Genomic DNA, 18,984 nt, shown 5'->3' on the forward strand with positions numbered 1-18,984 from the left:
AGTTACACTGTAATTAACCATCTGTTGTAAAGAGAAAATAAATTAATGAAAACAAAGTTGACCATTGGCAGAAAAATATTTAATATAATCTCTGATGATTACATGAATGATTGACTTAACCTTTTTTAGGAAGCAAAGCGTTTCTCTAACATCGATAAATCATGGGTGAAGATCATGATGCGTGCCCACGAGATGCCCAATGTGGTACAATCATGTGTGGGAGATGAAACTATGGGACAGCTGCTTCCTCACCTCCTTGAACAGCTGGAGATCTGCCAGAAGTCACTTACAGGGTCAGTACAAAGGACTAAAATCCTGATCAACTCAAACCTCAAAACAATATCAATGTTCTTCAAAGGGGAGTAGAGAGCAATTTGAAAACTGTTGCAATGAGACAAACTCTTATTGGTATCTTTTTTTTGTAAATCATCTTGTCAAATAGCTATTTGGAGAAGAAACGTTTGCTGTTTCCTCGTTTCTTCTTTGTCTCTGACCCTGCCCTGCTGGAGATCCTGGGCCAGGCCTCTGATTCCCACACCATCCAGGCCCATCTTCTCAATGTCTTCGACAACATTAAATGTGTGCGGTTCCACGACAAGGTGAATTTTTCAAGGAGCCCTTTAGAGTGTTTTTTTTATTGTTTTTCTTGCACATTTGGCCTTCAGACAAGTCAGTGTAACAGAACAGTGCCATCTTTCAGACAACAGATTTTTTGCTGTACTGACAATCTGGGAAAAAAAGGACAAAACTAAATTAAATTCATAGAATATATGAAAAAAATTAAATAAATAAAAAATAAAATTCAATACATGCTCATAAAATGTAATCTATGAATCTGAGTAGTGTAGAAGAGGATAAAATATATATATTTATGGCAGATCATTTTCCTTAATGCCAAAGTGAACATAGTCAATCTGTGATTCTAATCAATGACCCATGTCGTTGTCCTCAGGTATACGACCGAATTCTGGCTGTATCATCACGTGAGGGGGAGACTGTGGAGCTGGAGCGTCCTGTTACAGCAGAGGGCAATGTAGAATTTTGGCTGAATGCTCTGCTGAAGGAATCCCAGAGGTCTTTGCACTTGGTGATCCGACAGGCCGCCCTGACCATCCAGGACTCTGGCTTCCAGCTCATTGACTTCCTCAACTCCTTCCCTGCTCAGGTAGTAGGATTCAATGAACTAATGCACTAATATGTCAAAGCATGGCTCATACTGTAAATGAAATTGTGTAAATCAAACCAACATTAAGAATTTTGAAAAATTAATTTCTGTGATTTATGTGATAAACCTCAATTTTTGTACTTCACCGTATTTAATCAGTGAGATATTTTAGTATTACAGTTAATGATTAGAATTTGAAGTTTTTCGTTATATATACCATCACACATTGATGTAATCATCATCTATCCTTGTCCTTGATCCAGGTGGGCTTGCTAGGTATTCAGATGATATGGACAAGGGACGCTGAGGAGGCTTTGACCAATGCTCGATATGATCGACGCATTATGGCCAAAACCAACCAGCTTTTCTTGGATCTGCTCAACACACTGATTGACATGACCACAAGAGACCTTGGGGCTATGGAGAGGACTAAATATGAGACTCTGATTACCATTCATGTCCACCAGAGGGACATATTTGACGACCTGGTGAGTTGAGTAGTACTTAACCTTTTGTATGATGGCTCAGCATACCAAAGTACATTGGATCATACAAACAACGTCTTAAAAATGTATGTTTAAGCTCTATCTAATCAGAAGCCTCAAGATTTCCTTTTGTAAAACTGCATTTGATATTCAGATACCCTAGGGTTACGGTGTCAGAATACCAAATGGTGTTTGCTGCAAAGAGTCAATTCTATCTGACAAAAGCCTTCAAGGCATTTTCATTGGCAGCCAAGTGATATTTAGACTCAGAAAAAGGACTTTGTTTGAAGTCTCCCCTCCAGACACAGCAAATTTTCTGGCTGGTCTCCAAGGTGAATAGCGCAGGTGTAAAGTGACTTTCTTTGGACATGTTTTTTTTATAACCTGTATTAACCTGTTTTAATACCTGTATTTATTTATTCTTCTCCCATCTTCCCTCTCTCCCACAAACTTTGGCCAATTTTTTGCAAACATCACACCTCTTCTATCTCGTCCTCTTCTCCTTCTTTACACTTTTTATCTCTTTGTATTTCATCTCTCCATTCATCACCCCCCCCTTATTCTGTCGCCTCTTTCCTGCCATCTTTCTCCCCTCGCCTTTGCCTTCCTTCCACCGTATTCTCATCTCATGGCCTCTCACCTTTTTTCTTTCATCCTCCCCTTACCTTCCTCTCCCTTTCTTTCCACCTTTTTAATGTAACCTTCCTGTTACCTCATGCCCCCGCATACATCCTGTCCTTCCCACCCTCCTTCCTTTCCATCCCTCTTTCTTCCTCCTTTTATCTTTCACATCACATCACCTCCTCAATGGTGCCCCTTCAATTTCCTATTCTTCCCATGTAATTTTCTCTCTCCCCCATCTCACCATCCTTTTATTTTGCTCCCTTTCTCTCTCCCTCTGTCTCTCTTCTCTCCATCGCTCCATTATTCTCTTCTCTTTGTCCCCTCTCTTCCCTCTTATTCGTAACCTTTCTTCCTCCAGTGCCGCTTCCATGTTAAAAGCCCCAATGACTTTGAGTGGCTGAAGCAGTGTCGTTTCTACTTCAATGAGGACTCAGACAAGATGATCATCAACATCACAGACGTGGGCTTCGTCTACCAGAATGAATTCTTGGGCTGCACCGAAAGGCTTGTCATTACGCCGTTGACTGACAGGTAGAGGGCCATCCATGAAGGCACACACACATAGACACTCTCATAAAGGCAGATTTAAAATGGTATGAATCTATGTTTAGTTGTACTGCCAACAGTCCTAAATAGTGTCAGACAGTATTTGTAATGGTTCCATCTAAGGGTTTCAGTATGCTGAGAGACAAAGTGCGTGTCAGATCATCTAATAGCCTCAGAAACTCCACCCCCTCACACACCTTTCTGGTGGTAGAATTTGAGGAGCTGCATTTGATCATTTTTGTAACTTCCTGGAACGATCATGATAATCACCCCCGAAACTTTCATTCTTGACTCAACTACCTAAATCACTTTTTAATGCGCGCCACTATGTCCTACGTCAAGAATGCTTGAGAGGAGAGACTTTGGCCTCCCTGTCATCTGAAATGCCCTCATCATTAATCTAGGGACAGACACCCAATCATCTGGACTACTGGGCTAAAGTGCAGCTCACTTCCAAAGGAGCTACTTCTCTAGAGTTGTTAACAATAAAAGCATCTATGGGTTTAAGTTTAAAATCTTGAGAAACACTATGTGTATTGCACAGCTTGAACAAGGACAAAACAACTTGAAAATAGGACAGAGAGATGGCAAGAGAACAGCAGAATGTGGAAGGGATGAAATTAGAGAGGAAGAGTAGGCACTCTAACAGAGTGGTCATCACCTCTGTCACTGACAGAAGATATGAGTGACAAAAGAGGGGGAGATAATCAGACAGAGGGATGTAGGCAGAAGTCCACCACAGCCAGTGTCAGGCTAACAGACACGAAGAGAAATATAAGAAGGGACAGAGAGAAAAAAGATGAGAGACAGGGAGAAAGAGACGAGAAGAGAAGAGACAGCAGCAGGGAGGGTGCTACCAGCAGACATCAGACAACAGCTCTCTGAAGAAGTGGCATGTTGCCCTTATGCCCGAAGGCACCAAGAGAGTACCGATTTTCTCACTGCCTACTTTCCCTGCCTGAAACACTATCTGATTTTTTTCTCTTTGCTTAGTATGTGCTTTGCTCCTTTCCTTTCTATCAGTGATTGCTTTACTCTTTCTCTTTTCACATTGTCCTTCATTCAGTCTGCCACCGCAACAGGTTTTGAAATAGGTAAACATGAAACTGTCATCAAATGGAAGCAAAAGGGTGATGATGATTTAGAAAAGGATCAGTTTTGGAGGTACTTTTGAATAGCAGTGGTCTAATTTGTTCTACAATCTCTGAAGGACACAAAATTTGTTCGCAGTGCAGTTTCACTGTGATTTTTGTTCAGAGGCCAGCCATGCAGTGAAAAGAGAGAGCGGTGTTTAGCCAGAGGGGCCTGGGTCAGTTCCCGGTGTCAGTCATCCTCTCTACTCAGTTGTCCTTGAGCAAAACACTGAATTCCCTCCAGCGTCAGGGACAGAGTTTTCTAGCTGTGCCTGACCTCCAACCTCCCTGTGGAGAATCATATCATATTAGTTTCATTCTGTGATAAATTGAATGTGAGAGGAAATGAAAACTGCCTTGTGAGAAAGCAAATTCTTAAACGTATCATGCCTATTAACTGTCTTCCTGTCTATGTTTGGTCAGGTGTTATATCACCCTAGCCCAAGCTCTCGGTATGAGTATGGGTGGAGCCCCTGCTGGTCCTGCAGGAACAGGTAAGACTGAGGCATAAAAGCATTGCTTTGAGGAACTATTTGTCTGTGAAATACTGAGTTTGCCCAATAAGGAACCTTTCCTCGTTAGCCACATGATTGATGGGATAGTTTTAGTAGGTACTTTGGTTAGAGAATTTATTTAGTTTTCTGTTGGCTCCACATTTTTGGATGTGACATATCTTCCTTTTGTTTTCAGGTAAGACAGAGACCACAAAAGACATGGGCCGCTGTCTGGGAAAGTACGTTGTGGTCTTCAATTGTTCTGACCAGATGGACTTCAGGGGCTTGGGAAGAATATTCAAAGGTGAGACCCACAAAGCAAATTAGTGTAGAGATGGAGCCCTAAAAAGGCTGAAAGTTTTGTGCTCACCTTGAAGGGCATGGAATGAGATGGATGCATTTGTTTAATATAAATCATAACTAGATGAACAGAGGCGATTGGGCACATTGACTGTCATTAGCAACAGGGTGACCATAAAGTTGTATGTGTTTGATTTCCAGGTCTGGCTCAGTCTGGTTCGTGGGGCTGCTTTGACGAGTTCAACCGCATTGATCTCCCAGTTTTGTCGGTGGCGGCCCAGCAAATCGCGATAGTTCTCACCTGCAAAAAGGAACGTCGCAAAAACTTTATCTTCACTGATGGAGATAATGTGGATATGAACCCCGAGTTTGGCATCTTCCTCACCATGGTCAGTAACACAACATTATTTCAAAATTTAGATGGTAATACATTTTGATTGTCTCTATTTTTGTAAGAGGGGATATCACCCTTTTGTTATTATTTCTAGTTTTTGAAGAAAACCAACCTATTCAGTTGATGGAAGTGAATATTAGTCGTAATGTAACGCTGTGCAGTGTTAGGTTGTCTGTTGTAGGAAGTAGCAGGTAAGATAGATGCTTGCTGATGCATCTGGGTGCATGCACCTGTGTGCACGGAGCTAATGAGATATCACAAAAGCTTTCTGTAGTCTCCCGCCGCATTTACAGCATAATGATGTATTTTATTCCAAGCAAAAAAAGGTCTTGTTACTTAGAGAGTATGCCATAAATCACAAATAATAATTGATTAATTGACATTTAATTTTAATGAGAGTAGGTAAATGGAATAGACCTGGCCCATGTCATGTTTCACAGGCCAGTCTGTACAATATTAAACATGAGGGTCTGCCTCTTATTAATAACATTAGCCAGTGTTCATTATCATACTCCTTATACAGTAATGGTTTGATCACTTTAGCAAGTCATTAAACAGAGAACAGTGGAATAATTCTTCCATATGGGGAGATGGGTCAGAGATCATACTCTCTTTTTGTTTTTACGCTGTGTGTGTGTGTGCGTGCGTGTCTGTGTGAAGAGACAGTAATCAAAGGCAGATTCTGTGGAGAGGAGTGCTGGAGCTGTGTCCATAGGGACTTAACTAGCTGAAGGATTGTGCTTGCTATGAACTATAATGATGTTCCTGTATTAACTTAAGGCTTGTAGGTTTTTGGCGCATAGCCATGTATGTTCTTTTTTGTATTTATACAATGTATTATTTGTAACAGTATAATCTCAGATCTAAATGTTCCAGCTAAACGATTCAATTTCCTCAAATTAAGTACAAAGTTCTTTCCTATTTTCATTCCATTTTACTCCGGTTTCCTTTTCTTTTCCTGTATAATCAGAACCCAGGTTATGCAGGTCGCCAAGAGCTTCCTGAGAACCTGAAGATCAACTTCCGCTCTGTGGCTATGATGGTTCCTGACCGTCAGATCATCATTAGGGTAAAACTGGCCAGTTGTGGGTTTATAGACAATATGGAGCTGGCGCGGAAGTTCTTCACTCTTTACAAGCTGTGTGAGGAACAGCTTTCCAAACAGGTGAATCGATAGATGACCTCTGAGTGCAAACCTGATACTCTCTCTTCTTGATTCACGTCATTACAAAATATATCCACAATATATTTGTCATTTTCTATATACAGTCGGTGCTTAATTTGTATTATTGGGTTGGTAACAGCACACATAATGCAAATGGGCAAGAATGCCAGAAATGTTGAATATGGAGAAAAGAAGCCAAGGGTTTATATTGGCATCAAATGGAACAGTATTGTGCTTTGTCATGCAGGGACACATGGGAAAAACCAAAAAATAATTTTTCCTAAAGTATAAAACAAAGGAAACCCCCATAACCCAATGAAAAACCCATACACAACATGATTCCCTTTTGACAAGTCTGCCTTGATGAAGGTATAAACAGTTTGGGGTTATGATTAAATACTTTGGAGCTATGTGTGCAGAGCCGTATTTTCTATATCGGCACTAATAAAATACACAAATTAAGATTACTTAGTCACTATTGGTGTCTAAAGCGTAATGCATCATAATGCAGTGATTTCTGTCTCTGACTCAGGTTTTTGTTTCATCTACAACTCAGTAAATGACTGTTGAATAAAATGATTGTTAGGCTGTCATCTACATAATCATTTGATTTGCAGAGAGGATTATTGAAATACTTGACAAAGCTTGTTATAGAGGCTAGAAACAGTAGGAGAATACATAAAGAGTCGGTTTTACACAGTTGCTTGCGAACACATTGTGATGAATCTAAAATGCTATTTGTAATTGTTCAGGTTCACTATGACTTTGGCCTACGGAACATCCTGTCAGTGCTGCGAACACTGGGAGCAGCCAAGCGAGCCAACCCCAGTGACACAGAGTCCACCATCGTTATGAGGGTCCTCAGGGATATGAACTTATCTAAACTGGTCAGTCTAGAATAGAATATAATACAACTGAGCATCTCATGGGTGCAAATTGCAAAACAGAATAATTAAGATTTCTTTTTTACATTTTCATGAGCAGAAAAATAGAATAAAAAAAGAAAGAAAAAAAAAGAAAACTCTTAATGAATAAAAATCTACAAAGTCGGCAATCAAAGACAGACTTCAGCTGTCTTGTGGGGGGGCTTTGCTAACTTGCAAGTGTGTCTGTATGCATTTTTGCTTGTTTGTTAGATTGATGAAGATGAGCCACTCTTCCTGAGCTTGATTGAGGACCTCTTCCCAGGCATCCAACTTGATAAAGCAGGCTACCCTGAACTAGAGGCTGCCATCGACATACAGGTAGGAGGGAGTGAGGGATGCGTTTGTTTATGTTTGCAAGGGAGAATGAAATGGTAGAGAAATACAGCATAGAGGGATGGAGGAACAGAGGGAGTGAGAGAGAGTGTGAAGAAGGACAGAGGAAAAAATAAACTGGGTGAGAGTGAAAAATGAAGAAGTTGAGTAAAATCGAGTAAAAAGACTAATGGACTGTGAGACTGCTGTATCTTTCATGTCACTCTTAAACGCCTCAAGATATAGCACCCAAAGGAATACAAATGGTGTCATTTACCATTTGTCAAGGACCTAACCTAAGTAACTGTGGCAAACACTGTGCAGAAAGAATAGAAGGTAAGAGATATAGTAAAATGTTAGCTCTTTAAATGAAAGCATTGCCGTTTCGCATCACTGTTTCTCAGCATGTATCTTCTTTAAATGTGTGTGAACCTGTATACGATTGTCAGTGCAGTTCAGCAATCAGTATCAGAAGCACCCAGAATCAGCCGTAGTGTACTTTATAGTGATTATTATGGTAAATATAGTAGAACTACAGTTGTGTATGTTATAATTATGCTCCCTCAGGCTGAGGACGCAGGTCTGATCATTCACCCTCCCTGGAAGCTGAAGGTCATCCAGCTGTTTGAGACTCAGAGGGTCCGACACGGCATGATGGCCCTGGGGCCCAGTGGGGCAGGAAAGACAACTTGTATACACACGCTGATGAGAGCTATGACAGGTAGGATTTTGTGCATGTTTTGAGATGTATGTTCAGGAAAAGAGACACAAACTTGCAATAAACTGGCTGATGTCAAAACTATGTGAGAGAGACAAACATAGACAAAGTGAAGATCATCTTTTTTTTCCCTTCAAAAATGAAGTGACGCCTCATAAATCATTGTGTACGCTGTTGTTGGTATGCATATAATATAATTGTTGTTGTGTTAGGCTTTAATGTCTCTTTCATTGTCTTTCCTCTCTCAGAGTGTGGTCATCCTCACAAAGAGATGCGCATGAACCCCAAAGCCATCACAGCGCCTCAGATGTTTGGGCGACTGGATGTGGCCACAAATGACTGGACTGACGGCATCTTCTCTACGCTTTGGAGGAAAACATTAAGAGCAAAGAAAGGTCAGAAAAGTAGCTTACTCAACATTGGTTTCTCACTTGAAGGTAAAGGTAAAGAAGATAAAGTTTAAAATATAATTGATTATAAATTAGCGTTTGTTGCAAAGTGATCTAACTAACGTTATTTTTCCAAACCTTTGGCCACCATTCTTTATTTAAAAAAAAAACCTAATTATTGAAGGAATCCTATTAGGCGCTCTCAGACATTAACCTCAATATCGTCAAGCTGTAATAACTGTTTAATTGCCAAATAAGGGAGCATGGCTTAAGAGAAAAAAGTGAAAACATGAGTGGGATCCCTGATGAGTTACGAAATGATCCCTCAAATGATTCATTAGTGCTCCTGATAATCTAGGGTTTGCTTTTCTTTTTTTTTTTTACTTTGGGAACTACTAGAATGTATTTACATTGCAGAGAAGTTTAAATATCTTGGGACGTCCTTGCATCCATAGTTCAAAGCAGCACCAACAGCTGTTTTATCTTTCTACTCAGTCCTAATCCTACATACCTCATTAAAAATGTATGCGTGCATCGGTATGGATATACAGTACATTGCAGCATGTGCGTTTGCTTTTATGTGTCAAAATATGCATCTGATGTATTATATGTGCAGTATATATTCAGCTCACGCTGTTATGCATATCATTATGCAGGATGCATTTTCTATGTTTGTCAATTGAGCAAAATAACAGACTCACCTGGTGCAGTAATTTACCTCTGTGTAATAATTTGTAATAATATTTTTAATACATCTTTTTTTTTTATTCATACTTTTATATATTTATATTTTACTTTATGTTTGAAGTTTATTCTTATTTTTATTCTTATTCTTTTGGAGCTGTGTGTAACAAAAAGCAATTTCCCCCTGGGGATTATTAAAGTAATTCTGATTTTGATTCTGATTCTGAATTGCCGTTGTGCAACTGCTTGCTGTTCATGCCGTTCACTTGTGCAGCTTGTTACGTTGAGCAGGTGGGAATCCAGCACTGAAAGGTAGATGATGTGGGGTTGTGACAGTGTATTCTACAAGGAATAGAAATATGTTGTGATAATAGGCTCTACCTACATTGTGATTCACCAGAGGCAGCAGCAGCAGCAGCAGCAGCAGCAACATCATCCCATTTCTGTGTGGCTGATGGCTCATGCACATGAAAGCAGTCATATTAGTAACTATTATTTTGCCGCTGTCCAAACTGTGAGCCCTATAGTTTAAGACCAGATAATGTAGGTCAGTAATCATAGACCAATATTAAACATCTGTATACATTAAACAAGCATGCTTATCTTATAGGAGCATGAGCCACATTCATTAATGGCCTGCAGCCATACGATATGATTTTTCCTCACAGCCAAAGTAAACTGTCTTGTGTTTTGGATCTAGATCTAAGGTTTTCTGTTTCTCTAGCCATATCTTGTGATATTTTTGGTTTTCTTACTACAGATAATGAAGTAGATTTATTTATTATATAAATAAATTATTTATTATATAATTTACAACAATTAAAGATATCACAGATTAGATTTAGTTCTGGTGTTCCTTGCAAACTCCCAAGGTTGTTTCTGTTGTATAGACCATACAAGCAAGGTGGCATTTTGTTGTGATGCTGCATTTTCTATGCACTAAATACATATTCAGGAGTTTTTTATCTTGCCGGCTAGGAAATCATGGGTGAAATCACCAGGTCATGCATCAAATCATATTCACATTGATGGAAACAAACAGCACTGTTTTCTCTCTCAGGAGAGCACATCTGGATAGTCCTGGATGGACCAGTCGATGCCATCTGGATTGAGAACTTAAACTCAGTTTTGGACGACAACAGAACTCTTACACTGGCAAATGGAGACCGTATACCCATGGCTCCCAACTGTAAAGTGGTTTTTGAGCCACATAACATTGACAACGCCTCTCCAGCAACCGTCTCACGCAATGGCATGGTGTTCATGAGCTCCTCTGTGCTTAACTGGAGCCCTATACTGGAGGTGAATAGACTAAATGAAAAGCTGATTTTTCTATATTTTTGTTTCTCTATACACACATTGAATATTGCAGTGCTTATGGTGTTAAATATTACAGTATGTACCTGCTTCATAACATCTAGATCAGTGGAGTTAGACCTGCAGTTTGTGTGCTGTCGCACAGGACCTGCATCAACAACAGGCCCCCCATGCCCTGTTAAAATGTTAATATTAAAATGTTTGTTTTATTTGGTTTGTTTGTCCTTGTACACCTTACATATAAGCCCATCTTAGTTGTTAAGAAAATCAATGAAATACATCTAACATATTAGTGTATTCAAATTCATTCATTCGTTTATTTTATGTTCAATAATAATTTGTAAATCTGTGACTGAGTGATAGACAGTTTCATAATGATTTAAAAATTGCACAGATTTGGAAAAAAATGACTTGTCAGTCCCCCAAGATCAATAGTAATATGCTGTCTTGGTTAGAGGAATTGACATTTCTGCCGCACCTAAAAATAAACACACAGCTGTGTTTGAAGTTTAAGTAATTTTGGTTATCATAACTAACTACTATTATCTGATGGTTGTTCTCAGGGCTGGTTGAAGAAGCGCTTCCCCCAGGAGGCAGAGGTGCTGAGGGAACTGTTCTCTTCCTCCTTCTCTGACCTCTACCGTTTCAGTGTGCAGTCACTGGAATTCAAGATGGAAATGTTAGAAGCATTTGTCATCATGCAGTGCATCAACATGCTGCAGGGGCTCATACCACCAAAAGTAAGGTTGCAACTGTTCTGAATTTGCTTTACTAAGAAAAGCCCATAGTAGTTGGAAGCTGATGGGTTGAGTAGTTGATCTGTAATCATCAAATACTTCTACTACCTCTATACTTCTATACTACAATTATACTGCTACTTCAGGTTGTTGATCTTAAACTGATGTATGCTCAGTACTGCATAGATAAGGTCATCATTACATTAGCAGTAATGTTGATCAGTAATAGTAGTAGTAAATGCAGGACTCAGTGGTTTAAAAGTTTGGGTTTTTTTTAGGTGTGAGAGCTGTATTTTCCATAGCCTCAGTTCATTGTTAGAGGGTATATGAAACCTGGCGTTCACTAGTTGAGCTTACCTTGAAGGCACCTATCAAAGCTCAGCTGTGTCAGCTGTTTTATGCATTTTGTCAGATGCTGTTTAGGCTGCAAGCCATCAGTGTTATTTTTTGTGTTGAAGCCAGTAAACCGCTGTTAAAAGTTAGAGCTATGATATGTGGATATTTTTTAAACTCTTAATCTGTTCTCATTCTCTTTTAATTTTAGTGGTTTAAAATTCTTCATCTAAAATATATGTTCCTCTACAGGAGCAGTGTGGTGAGTTATCCAGGGAGCACTTGGAGCGACTGTATGTCTTTGCCCTGATGTGGAGCACTGGAGCTTTACTTGAACTGGACGACCGGAGAAAGATGGAGATTTGGCTCAGAGGGAATGACAGTATCTGTCTTAACTTACCAGACATTCCTGTTGACAGTGAGGATACCATGTTTGACTACCATGTCACAGCAGATGGTATGCATTCATTCATAAATACATGTTCAGCTGTAGATTTGATGCCAGAGAATATCTACGCTGTTGCTTGATAGACAGAAGCATTTTGCAACATGTTGCACTTTTGGTAGCATACATACATTTATCAAATCATACTGCGAAATATTGGAATTTTCTTTAGTTCAGAGGCAACTTGGACATGTCACTGTCATATTTTTTTGCTAATCTATACACCATGGTTTATCTTTTTTATGGATGCACATTATTCTTCTCCCAGGTCAGTGGGTCCACTGGGGCACCAGAGTGGAGGAGTATGTTTATCCATCTGAATTCACCCCAGAGTACAGCTCCATTTTGGTCCCCAATGTTGACAATGTCAGAACAGACTTCCTGATTCAGACCATCGCCAAGCAGGGCAAGGTGAGGTTTGCTAAAATTATTCAACCGCCATTGCAAATTAGGTGTTTTGGCATTGTGGTGCAGTGGTTAGCACTGTTGCCTCACAGCTGGCCGGCAGGTTTGTGGTTTGAACGTTGAACATTTCTGTGTGGAGTTTGCATGTTCCTCCCCGTGCTTGTGTGGGTTCTCTCTGGATTCTCCGGCTTCCTCCCACAGTCCAAAGATATGCCTGCTTAGGTTAATTGGTGACTTTAAATTGCCCGTAGGTGCGAGTGTGAGTGTGAATGGTTGTCTTTCTCTATGTGTTGGCTCTGTGATTGATTGGAGACCACTTCAGGGTGTACCCCGCTTCTCGCCCAAAGTCAGCTGAGATTGGCTCCAGCTGTATATATATGCAGTATATCTGTTTACTGCCCACTAAAACTACTGGTACTGCCAGTCAAAAATGAAAGGCTACATTCATAGAAAGACCTATTGAAAGTACTATGGTTGAAAGTGGTCTAAAACACATGTTATTGCATGTGCCTACTTGATGTGTTGTTATAACGAGCCATTTCAACTCGTTTTGAGCGATGTTTGACTTAAAAAGGGGGTGTGAACAGGAACATTTAGTATATACAGTGGGGCAAAAAAGTATTTAGTCAGCCACCAATTGTGCAAGTTCTCCCACTTAAAAAGATGAGAGAGGCCTGTAATTTTCATCATAGGTACACTTCAACTATGAGAGACAGTATGGGGGGAAAGAATCCAGGAAATCACATTGTAGGATTTTTAATGAATTAATTGGTAAATTCCTCTGTAAAATAAGTATTTGGTCACCTACAAACAAGCAAGATTTCTGGCTCTCACAAACCTGTAACTTCTTCTTTAAGAGGCTCCTCTGTCCTCCACTCGTTACCTGTATTAATGGCACCTGTTTGAACTCGTTATCAGTATAAAAGACACCTGTCCACAACCTCAAACAGTCACACTCCAAACTCCACTATGGCCAAGACCAAAGAGCTGTCAAATGACACCAGAAACAAAATTGTAGACCTGCACCAGGCTGGGAAGACTGAATCTGCAATAGGTAAGCAGCTTGGTGTGAAGAAATCAACTGTGGGAGCAATTATTAGAAAATGGAAGACATACAAGACCACTGATAATCTCCCTCGATCTGGGGCTCCACGCAAGATCTCACCCCGTGGGGTCAAAATGATCACAAGAACGGTGAGTAAAAATCCCAGAACCACACGGGGGGACCTAGTGAATGACCTGCAGAGAGCTGGGACCAAAGTAATAAAGGCTACCATCAGTAACACACTACACCGCCAGGGCCAGTGTCCCCCTGCTTAAGCCAGTACATGTCCAGGCCCGTCTGAAGTTTGCTAGAGAGCATTTGGATGATCCAGAAGAGGATTGAGAGAATGTCATATGGTCAGATGAAACCAAAATAGAACTTTTTGGTAAAAACTCAACTTGTCGTGTTTGGAGGAGAAAGAATGCTGAGTTGCATCCAAAGAACACCATACCTACTGTGAAGCATGGGGGTGGAAACATCATGCTTTGGGGCTGTTTTTCTGCAAAGGGACCAGGACGACTGATCTGTGTAAAGGAAAGAATGAATGGGGCCATGTATCGTGAGATTTTGAGTGAAAACCTCCTTCCATCAGCATGGGCATTGAAGATGAAACGTGGCTGGGTCTTTCAGCATGACAATGATCCCAAACACACCGCCCGGGCAACGAAGGAGTGGCTTCGTAAGAAGCATTTCAAGGTCCTGGAGTGGCCTAGCCAGTCTCCAGATCTCAACCCCATAGAAAATCTTTGGAGGGAGTTGAAAGTCTGTGTTGCCCAGCGACAGCCCCAAAACATCACTGCTCTAGAGCAGTACCAGCAATACCAGCAACAGTGTGTGAAAACCTTGTGAAGACTTACAGAAAACGTTTGACCTCTGTCATTGCCAACAAAGGGTATATAACAAAGTATTGAGATTTGTTATTTTTGTTATTTTGTTATTGACCAAATACTTATTTTCCACCATAATTTGCAAATAAATTCTTTAAAAATCAGACAATGTGATTTTCTGGATTTTTTTTTTCTCATTTTGTCTGTCATAGTTGAGGTATACCTATGATGAAAATTACAGGCCTCTCTCATCTTTTTAAGTGGGAGAACTTGCACAATTGGTGGCTGACTAAATACTTTTTTGCCCCACTGTACATATATGTTTGCAGAATTTTAACCATCTTTGTACCATTAGAATGTGGGTTCTAGAGGCAAGTGAACAATGTTTAACTTTCCTCCGTGTTGCTTGCACTCAGAGCTCCCTGCTCATCATCCTGACTTCATTTATTCCTCAATACAGCTGAGTATGCACACACATGCACATGCCTCAGATCAATAGCACAGCACGGTTTTACTAAAAGACCAGATTAAAATACCGTGGTCGATACTCTACTTAAAAGCCCATCAAATGCTCCACCATGTGGCATTCATCATTGGACCTGTGTGTGCATGTGTGTAAGAGTCATTCGAATTTATAATGCCACAGAAGGAGGGGGGAGCATCTGTATGATGGTGTGTTTGTAAAGAGGTGGTTTGTGTGAAGGTGGGATTTCATTTACTTTCATCCATTTTGGATGCTCCTTCAATTCCATTTACTTTTAGTGGGTATATTTGATTTAATTTGCCATGATATCATGAGCTAATATGGCGTGAACACAAGCATGCAGCTAATGATTTTTGTTAAGCCCCATCTGTTCTTAGATTGAAACACGACATATTAAAGACTGCATTTGTCAGCTGTTACTCATCTTCCTTACTGAGATTCTAAATACAAACCTGTGTCATAGACTAAACATAAACTGTTTTAATAAATTGATCTGTCAAAACAAATATTTGGTTGTCACAATGACAGTGATAACTAATCAGTAATCAATATATAAGCAGTGAAAAAAGGAAAGGAAAAAGTTGTCCTCTTTTTGAAACAAGAAACTTCAATACTCGTCATATGTGGGTTTTTTTTTATATGTCTGCATTTTTTTTTATTTGACTTTTGAGTGCATCTGTCCTTTTTTATGCCACAGCTATGGAAATTGCTATAATTTAATGAATGGATGGTGCTGAGGTCAGGACACAACAAACACGGTTTCTCTCAGCAGTGTAAATCTCAAGCTCATCGTAATAACCTTACATGAAACCTGATATGAAGTATACGTTTTCCCAGGCTGTTTTGCTGATTGGAGAACAAGGAACAGCAAAGACTGTTATCATCAAGAGCTACATGTCAAAGTATGATCCTGAGACCCACATGGGAAAGAGCCTCAACTTTTCCTCCGCTACCACACCACTCATGTTCCAGGTGAAGCGTAACTTTCTGATTTTGCTCTTACTCAGTTTAGATTTAACAGCTTGTTGTCTCACTCTTTGCCACTTTTTCTGCATCTGTGTTAACATGTTGTGGGTTATGATGAACTTTTGAAATAATATTAATGGATGTATGGTTGGATTCAGACATTTGAATCGTGTGCATGGCTAAGCTGCACATGATCAAGCTGTGACTGTGGAGTATGTCAGAGTGGAACTTACTACTTTGCCTCTCTCTTTAACCCTCACTTTTTGCTGTATTTCTTTTTCTTTGCCGTTTCTCTTTTAGAGGACAGTAGAGAGCTATGTGGATAAAAGGATGGGAACCACTTATGGACCCCCTGCTGGGAAGAAAATGTCAATTTTCATAGATGATATCAACATGCCTGTGATCAATGAATGGGGAGACCAGGTTGGGGATCTTTTTAACATTAGTAAATTGGAAATATTAAAAATTAGTTTCTCTAATTACCTCGATTAATGCTAAATATCTAGTTGTCTTTTTGTTCAGGAATCCCATTAAAAGTAATTTAATTTTGAATTGTTTTTATTAGATTGACAATTTTGAAATTTTCAGTGATCTTATTAAATAAAACAATTAAATTAACTGATGATAACAGTAAAGACTAATGCTAAAATTAACTAATAACCTCCTCTTGGCTTAAGCTCTCTTTTTAACCCTTCATCATAGGTGACCAATGAGATTGTCAGGCAGCTGATGGAGCAAAATGGATTCTTCAATCTGGAGAAACCAGGAGAATTCACCAATATTGTGGACGTTCAGTTTCTGGCAGCTATGATCCATCCAGGTGGAGGCCGTAATGACGTCCCACAGAGACTGAAAAGGCAGTTCTCCATCTTTAACTGTACCCTTCCCTCTAATGCTTCCATTGACAAGATTTTTGGTGAGTAAAAATAGCGGAGTGGAATCGTAATTGATACATTCATTCAAAAAACTGATTAAAGTAAAGGAACATTTTATCATCACTGATATTGATGATTCTACAGTGCCAACTAACTAAAATACCCACCAATACTGAAGTGAGACACTGATAATGAAAAGCATATTGCATATATTATTATATTGCATATTGCATATTGCAATTTAAGTGATTCATTGTACCTCCTTATATTTTAGTATTCTTTGCTACAGTAACAAATTGATAAATGTTGACTCAAAATTTAACTTCTTGATGCACACAGTATGTACTGTGTTTTATACTTTTGATAGAAATAGAAATGATATGCTTTGATCACTTGGAATCCTGTTACATAGGTGTGATTGGTGAGGGCCACTTCTGTGCACGTCGCGGCTTCATCGATGAGGTTCGAAGCACCGTACCCCTCTTGGTGTCTCTGACCCGCCATATCTGGCAGTTGACCAAGGTTAAGATGCTCCCAACCCCTGCTAAGTTCCACTACATCTTCAACCTGAGGGATCTGTCTAGGATCTGGCAAGGCATGCTCAATACCAACTCTGAGGTGGTCAACTCTGTCCAGGTGAGAAGATTTAACTGTGAACTTAATAAACAGGGTTTGGTAATCTGATTCATATAGTTAGACATATAAAAAAGCTGGACAACATGTATAGAGGGTTTTTATGAGAATGCATGTTTAAGTCAAAGAATCCAGACAGGGAAAGTTAAGGTGACAATATCACTACAATGAATAAGCCTACATATATCTAATACAAAGTCTAAATGACTAATGTTCTAGCCTTTGTTCAGATACAGGGCACTGCATGTAAATGCAGGTTTTACAGTAACAATGTTACTGCAGTGCTTAATCATTGTTTCTGTGTGTGGAAACACAGCATAGAGAAAAGTAAGATAGTGCAGAGTCTTGTGCAGAGCAGCATATAATAGAGTAGAGTAGAGATCTTAACAGAGAATTATCAAAACCCTTCCTTATGTGATACAGCCTACTGTACCACTGCATGAGATAAAGTAAAATATTACTTTAATAATAATATTAAACAGTATTGGAGGGAGACAGAAGTGTTTGTTATTAGGGAGGAATAGAAAAATCTAGCATCGCTAGCTCAATTCTTGCTGAGGTGGCTACCTCCATGTATGTTTGTGGCCTCACTGAATAATTGAATACAGTGAAATAGATACTCTACCTCGGGCTGCCCAGAGTCTGGGCAAACATGTTCAACATCCCCGATGAGGCTGCCAGTTCAACTTAAAAGACTAAGTCACACCAGAGAATAGCTTGTATTTCATGATGAGTTTGCTGTATGTGCAGAATTTCTACAATCAATACATCTAATCAATTTCTGGCTTAATCAATTTTACAGTGAGACAGTGGTCCAGTGTCTCTCAGCTCAATGCTTTTCATTTCTCACTAGCTTGATTCTCAGCAATTAAAATATATATATATATATATATAATTTCCAGGTGCTGCTGGAATTGTGGAAGCATGAGTGCAAACGTGTGATAGCTGACAGATTTACCATGCCTGAGGACGTTGAGTGGTTTGACCAGGCTTTGGCAAAGCTGGTAGAGGAGGAGCATGGCGAAGAGCACAAGGACATAGTGGACTCTGGACTGGACATATACTTTGTCGACTTTCTACGAGATGCACCTGAGGCCACAGGTACTGATCAAAAAACATGACAGTGGAACACTTCAGCAATGTTGTTGTGTTATCTTAGCAAAAATACTAGAATTTGCTTACGCATTGTGATCATTTAAATCTAAAATGTTCTTTCCTCACAGGAGAAGAGCCAGAAGATTCAGACTTTGATCTGCCCAAGGTGTATGAGCAGATTGAATCGTTTGAGAGTTTAAAGGACCGTCTGAACATGTTCCTGAGCCATTACAATGAGAGCATCAGGGGCACTGGCATGGACATGGTCTTCTTCCAGGATGCTATGATACATCTGGTCAAGGTACCATAACGATGTTTTCAGCTTTTCAGCAAGAGATTGTAAATATGAATTCAAGAAGTATAGAAATCAAAATATTATTATTAATAATAATAATAATAATAATAAATTTTATTTAAGGGCGCCTTTCATGGCACTCAAGGTCACCGAAAATACAAATAAAAAGTGCATTATAGCAGGTATAAAAAC

General features: G+C 39.6%; 1 protein-coding gene across 1 annotated transcript in view; it reads left to right on the forward strand.

Moving 5' to 3' along the window:
- dnah5 (dynein, axonemal, heavy chain 5) overlaps window positions 1–18,984 on the forward strand; it is a 97,355-nt gene that overhangs the window by 31,775 nt on the left and 46,596 nt on the right. The window contains exons 36-58 of the mRNA XM_070835087.1: window positions 130–293; window positions 443–599; window positions 953–1,165; window positions 1,429–1,653; window positions 2,633–2,805; window positions 4,377–4,447; window positions 4,644–4,751; window positions 4,949–5,136; window positions 6,112–6,306; window positions 7,059–7,193; window positions 7,443–7,550; window positions 8,112–8,265; window positions 8,511–8,657; window positions 10,396–10,637; window positions 11,216–11,392; window positions 11,975–12,179; window positions 12,436–12,578; window positions 15,766–15,900; window positions 16,195–16,317; window positions 16,597–16,810; window positions 17,182–17,405; window positions 18,305–18,503; window positions 18,626–18,798. Coding sequence (XP_070691188.1) covers window positions 130–293; window positions 443–599; window positions 953–1,165; window positions 1,429–1,653; window positions 2,633–2,805; window positions 4,377–4,447; window positions 4,644–4,751; window positions 4,949–5,136; window positions 6,112–6,306; window positions 7,059–7,193; window positions 7,443–7,550; window positions 8,112–8,265; window positions 8,511–8,657; window positions 10,396–10,637; window positions 11,216–11,392; window positions 11,975–12,179; window positions 12,436–12,578; window positions 15,766–15,900; window positions 16,195–16,317; window positions 16,597–16,810; window positions 17,182–17,405; window positions 18,305–18,503; window positions 18,626–18,798 — 3,873 coding nt within the window. The remainder of the gene's footprint in view (window positions 1–129; window positions 294–442; window positions 600–952; window positions 1,166–1,428; window positions 1,654–2,632; window positions 2,806–4,376; window positions 4,448–4,643; window positions 4,752–4,948; window positions 5,137–6,111; window positions 6,307–7,058; window positions 7,194–7,442; window positions 7,551–8,111; window positions 8,266–8,510; window positions 8,658–10,395; window positions 10,638–11,215; window positions 11,393–11,974; window positions 12,180–12,435; window positions 12,579–15,765; window positions 15,901–16,194; window positions 16,318–16,596; window positions 16,811–17,181; window positions 17,406–18,304; window positions 18,504–18,625; window positions 18,799–18,984) is intronic.

This window comes from Pempheris klunzingeri, chromosome 8 (genome assembly GCF_042242105.1).
Source record: "Pempheris klunzingeri isolate RE-2024b chromosome 8, fPemKlu1.hap1, whole genome shotgun sequence".
NCBI lineage: Eukaryota > Metazoa > Chordata > Actinopteri > Acropomatiformes > Pempheridae > Pempheris > Pempheris klunzingeri.